Source organism: Tiliqua scincoides, chromosome 1 (assembly GCF_035046505.1).
Source record: "Tiliqua scincoides isolate rTilSci1 chromosome 1, rTilSci1.hap2, whole genome shotgun sequence".
Taxonomy (NCBI): domain Eukaryota; kingdom Metazoa; phylum Chordata; class Lepidosauria; order Squamata; family Scincidae; genus Tiliqua; species Tiliqua scincoides.
In genome coordinates, this window is record NC_089821.1 from 150,253,470 (window position 1) to 150,264,887 (window position 11,418).

General features: G+C 41.8%; 1 protein-coding gene across 6 annotated transcripts in view; it reads right to left on the minus strand.

The window, feature by feature from the left end:
- The window catches only part of FBXW11 (F-box and WD repeat domain containing 11), a 102,879-nt gene extending 92,244 nt beyond the window's left edge, over nt 1-10,635 (minus strand). For 4 of the 6 annotated variants that reach the window (XM_066611170.1, XM_066611149.1, XM_066611178.1 and 1 more), the window contains exon 1: nt 10,349-10,635. In XM_066611170.1, coding sequence (XP_066467267.1) covers nt 10,349-10,393 — 45 coding nt within the window. In that variant the 5' untranslated portion in view covers nt 10,394-10,635. Of the gene's footprint in view, nt 1-9,836; nt 9,908-10,348 lie in introns of those variants that run through there. The other 2 variants (XM_066611187.1, XM_066611163.1) reach the window with 2 other exon arrangements.
- Between the last annotated feature and the right edge of the window lie 783 nt (nt 10,636-11,418).

The following is an 11,418-nucleotide window of genomic DNA, read 5'->3' on the forward strand; positions in this document are numbered from 1 at the left end:
ATGCAGTGAGCAGCCATAGTCTAACTTTTTAATCCAGATTTCCAACTCATCATTTTGCTTTGTTTTGTTTTACTGGTAGCAACAATCCCAGATTACTGGAACACTATTTGGTTGGTCATTATCAAATCAATATATAATTTTTTGCCTTGATGACATGCAGCTCTCCTCTCCATCTGTCTCTTCCCTAGACTACTTCTCCCAAATCTCAATTCTAACTTCCTTAGACACCCCCAATGGTGATTCTAAACTTTCCCCTTGTCCTGCTTCTCTCTAGAATCTGAGCCATTCACAGTCAACACCAGCTTGAGGTGTTGCCACTAACACAGAATTCTTTACTGCATTTAAATATAGATGAATAAGAAACAGAAATATGGCAAAAATGTCAATTATGAAACTTTATATTCATTATGCATGTACTGGACAGATGTGGTAATTTGACTCAGTTTATTTACATATACTTAAAATGACATTATATTAATTCCTCAGCATAAATGTCTATTAAATGAAAAGATCAGAAGATGCAACATAGTGACCTTCCAGTCCTAAACACATAGAAGCAAATCTTTCAACAAGGAACGTTTCCAGGTAAACACCTAGAATTGCAGTCGTGATGCTGATCAGCTTGAACACACCAGTAAACTTTGTAACTGCAACAACTATGTGTGACTACAAAACTAAAGTGTCAATCACAGCAAGGTGTCTGTGCTTATGCAGTACAGAATGAATAATTTACAACACCAGTATTTTCCTGGTCATTTTAAAGGAAACTGGTGGTTTCACTAGAGGAGCTGCAAACACCATGAAGCTGATTGACTGTACATTCAGGACAGACTAGAAGAAATACTTCAAGTAATGCATAATTGTCTTACAGAATTCATGATCAGAAAATATGAAGGCCATTAGTTTAGATGACTTTTTAAGAAGGCAAATATGGAAGATAGAACCATCAACATTTATCACCACCATATTCAAGTGGTATCTTCAACTACAGAAGCAGCATACATCTGAAGACAAACAAACAGCAGACACTGGAGACAAACAAGAAGAGACTGCTGCCCTCATATCCTTCTTGTAGACTTCTTGGGCACATTTGGATACAAATACTGAATTAGAGTTACCTTTGGTCCTAATGTTTGAGCCATAAAAAACTGCAACATGTAGTTCAAATACAGTGAGAATATTCCACCCACCAAATCTGTATTCTTCTCCCACACGAATCAGTGAACGCTTAAGGTGTTTTTTTTTAATCTGAGCGGGTGTCAAGCTGAATTATAAACAACAAAGTGAACCATAAAATATATTGCCATATCACATACTATTAAATACAGAAGTTATATTCTAGAATTTCTTGCTAGGACACAGGAACATGTAGCTGAAGACAAATTTAAAATTAACAGAGTCATCATCCAAGAAAACAAACCCACTGATAGATTCACAATAAAGTAGCCCTTTCTTTCCATATCTGCATCAAGAGTTCCAAGTACAGGTTGAGTCTTGTTATTGGGGAGGATTCCCTTCCCAGAACTCAGTGGATGGTAAAAATAGCATTAAAGCAAATCCATTTAAAAAACAATGTCCCTTTGCTCAGTAATTTAAAAACAGCCTTGCTGACCTTTGTAATGCATGAAGCAGACAAATAGTCTCTCTCCAGGCACTTAGAAAAGCTTTACTCAGCAACCCCCTCCCTTCACCAGGAGGGGGGGAAATGCAGGATGGTAATCACTGCCAGTTAGCATTCTTTTACATGCTCAGGGGGAAGGGAGGGATCACTTGCCTTGGAGTAAAGCTGTTCTAAGTGCCTGGAGAGAGAATGATTGATGGATTGTCAGCCAGCTGCCCTCTCACATCAAGAGGTTATTGTTAAATGACTTTTTTTCTTTAACTTAAAGGGCCCTTCTCACTGCACTGAGATAAAACCATGGGTAAAAATTCATGGATAATTAGGTTATACCTGTAATAGCTTGTCATAACTACTTGTACAAGATATAAAAATGAAGACTAATTTCTCTCAGATACACTCATCATGATTAATATCAATTATCTTTATGCTCTACAACCAAAGTCCATTACAGCCAATCAGTAAGAATCTTATACGGATTGTATTTTTTTTGTATAACACTGTAAAAAGTTCTATTCACCAGCTGGAGAAATGATATGCTAGCCACAACTTCAATTTTTTGTACCTATGACACTAAACAAATCAAACTAATTATCTATTACCTCTGATTGCTGGGAACATGGCAGGTTTTATATAGAATCTTTTGGTTCTGCTGAGTTTTGGTTCATAGGTTTTGGGGAGGCCTTACCATAAGAGAAAGGTGACTGGCATAGGATTCAGGCCATTTCAGTTAATAGTTCTTCTTTTCCTTAGAAGGAAACAAACATTTCTGCTCATTCTGCTTTTGCTGTGCAAAAGCTCTAACACATTTATGGACATACTTGATGAAAGTGAAAGTCAGTAAGAACTGTACAAAGTACACTTTGCATATGCTTACAAAGCTGTTCTACTTCAACTACTGCATTTCATATAGATAGCAACATTCAGAGGAAAAAACATCAAGAAACAACAAGATTACAGGAATATCACTGCTGAATAGAGCTTGATTTCTGTCCATACTAAGTGGATATATGGTGATTTCAAAGCCCTGAAATTAAAAATGGAAACCATATTACCACATTCAGGGTTTTTTTTTTGTTTGTTTTTTTGCCTATTTCCTTCTTAGAGATACTTTTATGGAAATTAGAAAATGTTTCTGCTATGGTTCAAGAGTCTCAGTAAATAACAGTCTGGCAAAATAAGAAGGAAAGCGGAAAAATTAAGAAAGCATATAAACGGGTACAAACCATGACAAATAAATAAGAATGACAAATAGTACAAATGTTTGCATTCAGTTTTGCTGAATGAAAAGAATACACTGAATACAGTACTATCACTTAGTGAAATTCAAAATATGTTGCCAATTAATCAATCAAAATAGAGGGGGGAAAATAAAATGTTGTTTAGAAGGTAAGGAAAGACTATTACCTGCTCACAGTAAAGAAGTTACACTTTTAACAACATATATAAATATATCTGGTGTGAATATATCATTTGGCCCATCTAATTAGTTCTCAGTCAAGCTCTGGGTCATTTTATTTTCTAACACTTTCCCTGATACTTTTAAATGTGTCACAAGACTAGGCCACTTTGCTTTCCTGACATCTGCCACTCCTAGTTTCAAATGCTTTTCTCTGTACCTAAGCATATTATGTACCTGCCTAGTGAGGATTTCACTTCATGTATCTGGGGAAGTGAATTGTTTTTCACAAAAGCTCATGGTACAACAAATCTGTTAGTCTTAAAGTGGCACCAGACATTTTGTTTTCTCCCATGTGTTTACCCTAGCCTAGTCCAATAAGAATCATCTGCATGTGAATAAGGAGGCTGCCAGGGGGAGAGTGACCTTTGGGGGAGGTTCCCAATATGTCAAGAGTGACATATGGTATAAAAACCTTTCCTTCAACACCTAGATTATTTGTGAAATTGCCACTGCCACAAGGGTTCCACATCCACACTCGTTCAGCAGGCCATACCAGCAGCTTTACTACAACAATTACTAGTTTGGGAGAACAGACAGACTGAATTGAAGTCCCACCTGGTGGAACAGCAATGGCAACCACATATGATAAAAGGTTCCTTCAACCTCTTTACATTTCCAACACCAGTTTGATGACCCAGAATACATTTTTGCCAATTTCTCTGAAGTTAAATACCATCTATAAAACATTTTATATAAATTAAATTTATATGTGGTGGACATGTGAAAAAGCAAAGAAATACTGGAAAATGATACATAAATTCTTGCAAGAGATATTGAATTGTGTATTACCATTCACACCAGAATATTCCTCCTAAATGTGACATCAGAAATTAAAGACCAATATAGAAAATACCATATTGTACATATTGTTACAGCGGCAAGAATACTGTTTACGCAATATTTGAAATCTACAGACGTGTCAACTAGAGAAAATTTAATAGACAAAATTTATGAAATAGCAGAAATGGAAGTTTTAACAGAAAGAGAGAGATTTAGGTAGAGTAAGAAAATATTGGAAGCCTTTTTATGATTGGATAATTTTAGTTAAACAATATCAAGTGTTTAGATAAATTTAAATTTTTAGAATGGCAAATATGATAGGTTTTGTATTGAAGATTATTGTGTTTTTTTCACTCGTTTGATTGCTTTTTTTTCCTTTTTTTATAATGCATGTTGTAATCTAGGGCTATATCCTTATGTGTAACCTGTGTAGTACCTGCCCAAAATCTAACCTATTTTTCTCACCTGTACTGAATAAAATATTTAATATTAAAAAAGCAAAAAAAAGCTATGGCAAGACCACCCACTTATTTGAGGACTCCAGCAGTGTATATTAAAATTAAAGCTGCAATACCAATAAAAAATTCTGTCTCAGTCAGACTATTAGCCCTGAGCAATCAGACCACTACCCCCACACAAACACCTTGTCTTCTGAGCCAACCCTTTCAATGTAAAGGCTATTGTGCACCTGCACATGTTTCTCTTTCACCAGCCAGCACCTGCAATACAATTTTGGTAACAAAGCACACACATTTTCTGGTGGGCTGTATGACAATAGAACAAAAGTAGTTCTGCTAAGGTTGAAAGAAACACAGGATAAGCATACTCTGTTCCCATTCAGCACACCTCCTATTAGAAAACCGGGAGACAGTCCCAGAGTCTCTGCAGGGCCTCTGGGGCAATATCCTTGATAAGGGTGTCACTTGAGAGAGTCACCAGAGGGAGCACAAGTCACCTACTGGGGCTAAAAGAGGCTTGAGAGCTTTGCACTCTGTTCCCAGCAGAATTCCTCCCTTCCCAATAGGTCTCCACCCAAGTTTCACTTTGAGCAACTCCAGGCAGCAGATGAGTTTTGCATGGATAAGAACCCTACAAAATGAATTCTTACAACATGGGGGGGGGGGGGAGGAGGAGAACAGTGCAGCTGCATCTAACTGGCCAATTGCTAGCGAGCAGGATACTCTATAAAAGAAACTACAAGGGCACCTGTTCTTGGGGTGGAGGAAGTTGCATGCATGTCATTAGACACAGTTGGCAACAGAACTGATCATATGGTATTATCCAGCCAGACAGTTCTAGTGTTCTTTGTTTTAAGAGGTGACATGGAGCCTCTTATACAAATACATGTAGCCTCAATATACATGAGACATGGAGCCTCAATATACAAATACACAACCAAATGCTTTTTTGTTTAGCCAGAAAGAGTTTGTCACTGTTGTCAACCAAAGCAACCAAAGTTGGATAAAGATGAAAACTAACTATAACCTCTGTGTGTGCGTGCAATGTTCTGATAATCTAAAAACTTTTAAAGAGAATTTCTTCAACTACTGCATTTTATTTCACTATAAATATCAGATCTAATCATATGCACGTTGAATCAACTAAAATTTTAATCCACTGTACAAAAATGTCCACCCTCAACTTTGGAGACAGGCAGTAAGAAAATACATTGCATATTTGTTGCTACCAACTTGTCATAGCTGATATTTAGGGATTTATGCATGTTACCTTAATTTCCAAAATATAAACATATTTAAGTCTATAAATGCCTACAATTTTAGTAAGATCAAGGCTTAAGATTAATAATGGAACAAGAATGCCAGGTGAGGCAGTCTGATTTATCAAATTTGTCCAAACTTATTTTATAGAATTTCCAAAGTATTATGAAGCCAAAGCTGCTTTTTGAACACACACACAGCATGCTACTGCAGAATATGGTGCTTAAATTATTATGCTGACACTGTCATACTAAAAATCTTTTCACAATTTTTCATATTTATCAAGTATTCCAGCTAACAGACCACCTCACCAAGGATCAAAAATCAATGTCCCCATCAAGTATCATGTTTCAGTTTACAAGGTAAGTCCTTGTGGCCCAAAGAAATTCAGTATCAAATCCATTCATTCATTCACATTTTAGTACCTCCCTTCCTCCAAGGAGCTCAGGGTGGTGTACATGGTTCCTCTGCTCCTTTTGTCCTCACTACAACCCTGTGAGGTAGGTGAGGTTGAGAGAGAGTGACTGACTGAAGGTCAACCGGGAGTCCTCATGGCTGGTGAGGATTTGAACCTGGATCTTCTGGGTCTAAGCCCAACTCCCGAACCACTACACCATCCTGGCTCTGGAATTTAATATTCCAAATTCCAATACTTGTATGGTGACAGCAATCTCAATCAAATGAAGGACACGGTAGAAATTACATGAGTTCTGGTAAAAGATAAGTACAAAATTGTACCTCTTTCAGTAAACAACCTACCCAGTCTAAAATTGACATGTCTCACTGAACACCACAAGAAGCACTCGAGAATATCTACTACATCACCTGAAATTCAGCTAACTTATTTTAAATTTGCAGTACTGATTATTTGCACAATTTTTTCTTTTGATTTCTCAGAATGCTACAAACAGCATGTGCAAGTAAAACTATAGTAGCTTTCAGAGTAAGACAGTCCAATGAACCTTCTTTTCAGTAGCTTTCAGAGTAAGACAGTCCAATGAACAAAGTCACCACCTGCTTTTGAGGTTTTATCCATTCTCATAACATCTAATATACATACATGGAAACTGACAGTATAAAGCAGTCAATTTTCAGCCTCTGTGCTGAAACACACATTGGTGTGTTGTGGATGATCTGCAGATGTGCCGCCAGAGTTTGGGGAGGGTCAAATACGCAGGCCTACAATACTGAGAGTCAGAAAAGCTTTTCCCAAACTTTATGGTGGTTTCATATGAATTTGGGATGCCGATTCCAAAAATGGCATCCGTTTTGCCCTAGCACGTCTAGTTTTGGAGATATAGTATAGCCTCATTAGTGAATGGTTCAAGCAGCTTACGCATGACCGTGCTATGACTAGCAGCAGCTCTCCGGGTATCAAGCAAAGGTTTTTCCTCAGTTTTGACACCAGCAATTCTGCAACTGAAGATAACAGACTAAATCTGGTATACTGTGCATGCAAAGCATTTGCTCTGCTATGAGCTGTGGAGCCCTACATTATTAGTATGGCTATGACTGATGTATGAACCCAGTAATGTGACATTACTAAATCAGTGAGTATCATAGTGATCAACAAGAAATGAAGAAAAACTAACCAGTAATAAAAATTACTGTACGGGAGTGATGTTCTGATTTCTGATGTTCATTAACAGATTAAAATATTGAGCAACAATAAGAAAATTCTTAGAGAGTTCAAATGTTTCTAAAGCTCACAGTTGCTTGATGGTTTAATAAATTCCAATTGCTATCATTCTCCAGCTAAGTGCAATGTTTAGAGTAAAAGATTCTGTAAAATATTTATTACACAGAAGCCTAAATAACACATTGTACATGTAATTTATCTCCATCTTCTGCTCACTGCCAGATCACTTATCCCCATTTCTATTTTTTAAAAGCTTCTATCAATAAAGTGCAATTATTTGGCCTTCTGTTTTGCTGCTACAATTCCATTTGCCCCGTGGCCATCTTGTTTGCCATGCAATTTTCAAACAATGAAGAGTTGAGCAGTAGCACACTTGAACTTCCCTAAATTATACCATGTATGGGGTAAATTGCTATATATTTATCGACTATAAGACAAGTTGATTTAACGTTCTATGTTAATATTGCACATTTTCTAAAGCACAAAAATGAGCTTAAGAAAATCGCACTCAAGTGCGCGCACACACCCAAAATTATGTGTTACTGAACATTTACGCCTCAAATTCTTCACATTTAAATAGCATTTGCGTATTTGACAACAATTCAAGTGACTAAACACATAAGATCGGCTCTTAACTCCAGCTAAATACTCAAGTGCATATAACCCTCCACTGAGACAAATGGGAAGCTCCCTCATGCACATATTCCCCGCAATGAACCACTGTGTCTTGATGCTTTCTTTCATATACTCCAGGGGTGCCCAAACTTTGGCCCATTTGCGGTCCTCAGGGACCCCTAATTTGGCCCACGGGGAGTCCCCAGTCTCTAAGGAGCCTCTGGCCCACCAAAGACTTGCTGGAGCCTGCGCTGTCCATAGAAGGGGTAACTGTTTGACCTCTTGTGCAAGTTGTGGGCTAAGGACTCCCTCCGCTGTTTGCTGTTTCATGTCTGTGTTTTGCTCAAGGCCTTTTATAAGCCCTGAGCAATCATGATACCTCCATTTATTCATATGTTCCATCTCTAATATATTAATTTTAAATACAAATTAATTCTTTTTTTTTTCCAGCTCCTGACACAGCGTCAGAGAGATGATGTGGCCTCCTGCCAAATTGTCTGGACACCCCTGATATAATCCATATTTTAGGTCAGATAAACCCAAGATATCCACAAGCAAAAGGAGATTCTTATGACAAAAAATGGTGCATTTCATTTTTTTATATAGTAGCAGCAGTAGTAGTTCCGTTCAAAACTGATCTCCCTAAAAGAAATTCAAAATGCAAATAAGCAGCATTATTCTATTTATTTGTCAACACCAATTCTTAAAAAATCCAGTCTATCAATGCTGTTTAGATCTTGGACAGGTGATATTAAGAAATCATATTTAGAATATGTACAGAAGCAACCAGTTTGCAACCAGGAATATCATGCAAGGGCTAAGACTCCATTCCACCCATGTTTAAAAACACCTCATTTCAATCATAACATATGATGCTATGGATTATATAGTGCATATCCATATACACCTTATCTATCTCAGTAACAAGACATACATGCATACATTACAGCTCTGCAATATCCCACGAGGAACAGTTTTCTAGGTTGCCACCCCAACCACCTTTATCTGGGGCTAGATCCCACTGAGCTCAATGGGATTTACTTCTGAGTAAGTGGACTGGGCTGCTACTCCAGCTACATGTTCAGAAGGGTTATCTGCCAATCTTAAAAAAGCTTTAATGCAGAAGAGTTCTAGTTTGCTACCCTTCCACAGCTGTAGTGCAATGATCATGACCATAAAGAACCAAAGCCATTAACTGATACTACAGCTTTCTTAACTCAAAATCTGCATCTTGCTTAAATTATCTTCAATTACCTTTAAGTATAGGTACATATTACAACATTCAATAAAAGTGCACATGAAGGGCCAGCTCTTCCTAAATGAGGTTGTTTTTGATTAAGAAATCTTAAGCAACCATATTGCAAAAAGGAAACCAGTGCATCAGTGCAAACCTACAAGGCAAGTAGGCCATTCAGCACAGAGCATCTTCCTTGTTGCTCACCCCATGGATGAGGGCAAAACAGGGAGCATTTTAATCTGCTATTAAACCTACAGTTGCTTAACCCATTCCTGTCTGGCCCACAGGTGTACATAGATCCCTGTATGGAATATGTACCTTTGGGTAGAAATGGCTTAGGCTGCCACCCTCTCCACACTTCCAGGGAGTAAGCCCCATGGACTATAAAGGGGTTTACTTCTGTGTAGACAGGCGTGGGAGAGGGCTCTGAAACTGCCATCCTCTCCACTTTGCTGGGAGTAAGCCCCATTGACTCTAATGGGACTGACTTCTGAGTAGGCAGGCATAGCATCGGGCTTTTAATCACCCTGATGTGATGATTCAAGCGTGCAGCTCAGACTAGAAAAGAGAAAATATTCTAATTTCAGCCCCCCTTTGTTAACTTTGCTTCAGTGCAGTCATTTTCAAGCACTGGGCCGCGGCAGGTGCTGTGGGAATGCGGGAGAGAGTCGTTTTTGAGTAGGGCCGTTGGGGGATGCGAGCCCCCATCGGCAGCACTGTGTGCCTTGTCTATTGTCCAAAGACGGACGACCACTTTAGTGCCTTACCAGCGGGACGAGAAAGGTTGGAAGCCACTGCTTCAGCGTGAGGGCCTTTGGGGGCTGGGGGGCAAAGCGAGACTCTTCTGTCGCAGGACCCGCCTGCTCAGAGCATCCCTCGAGCCACAGGCCACGCTGGGTCCGCACAATGAGCGGGGCCGGAGTGGAGAGGCGCACCGGTCCCGAGGCTGCTTCTCGGGCCTCCGCCTCTCTCCTCCCCTCCCCCACCACCCAGGCCTGCGTGTTCTGCCGGGGCTGCCGGGTGGGCGCACAGGCACTGGCGGGGGGGAGTACCGTAGCAGCCACTGGTGCCGGGGGAGGGCATTTTCGACGCTCGCGCCTCCTCCTCCGCACGGGCAGCAGAGCTCCCAGCCGCGGCCCCTCCTGCGGGGAAGGCCAGGCCGCCCTGCCCCGGAGAGGCCTACGAAGCCCGCTCCCAGCGCGCCGGCGCCTCCCCGCCCTCCTCCCCACCGACTCGCGCGGCGCCTCCGCTGCTCCTCCTCCGGGCCCCTCACACTCACCATCAGCTCGATAGTCTTGTCCTCGATCACCGACTCCGGCTCCATGGCGGCTGCCGTGCTGGGGAATGTGGCGGCGGCAGCGGCGGCTCCTCGACGGGGGTGGGGAAACCCCGTCCTGACCCCCTTTCAGCCCAGGGAGGAGGAGGAGGAGGCCGGTTCTGACAGACCGACCGAACGATCGACTCGCCCGCCTCCGCCTCCTCCTCGGCCGCGCGCCCGGAAGCGGAAGTGAGGGACAAGGCCGCGGCAGCCGCGGCGGCACCGACGTCTTCTCCCCTCAGCGGAACGGCAGCCACCACACTGGAGGGGGAGGGGGAACTACCACTCCCGACGCGCTTTGCGAGAACCGGCGGGAAAGGACTACGAGGACCGACATGCTTCGCGGCAACGGCTCTGAGAGACTGTTTCCCGGCATGCTGAGGGGCTTCTTTGCCTCTCCCCCTTCTTAGAATTTGCTCGAAGGCGCAACGAAAAAGCGGCGTAGTGCTGACCGGGGGGGGGGGGGCGGCTTAGCTGTTACCTGAGGCCTTCGTAGCAGTCAAACGAGGGGAGGAACAAAGGCCTCGACCTGGAAGGGGGAGATCGCCGGGCCCCTCTTGGCTACAAAGGCCTCTTAGCTACCCACCATCTCGCCCTCCGAGCGATGGCCTTGTCTTCTTCCACCCCCTTCCCTTCAGTGGCCTCGTTCTCTCCACACTTTCCTGGGAGGAAGCCCCATTGACTCTAATGGGACTTGCTTCTGAGTAGACAGGCATAGCATTGGGCTCTGAGGCAGCCATCCTAGTTACACTTTCCTGGCAGTAAGCCCCATTGGCTATAATGGGGCTTACTTCTGAGTAGACAGGCCTAGGACTGGGCTCTGAGGCTGCCATCCTAGCCACACTTTCCTGGCAGTAAGCCCCATTGACTACAATGGGGTTTACTTCTGAGTAGACAGGTATCAGCTGGGGCTCTGTGTCTTCTCCTGAGAGCAGGGCCCCTCCTCACTTTGATTTCTATAGGGTGTCTGCAGCTAGCAACATGATAATGAGATTTGATCAGGGGAAGACGCTTTGGAAGTCCCTGGTATA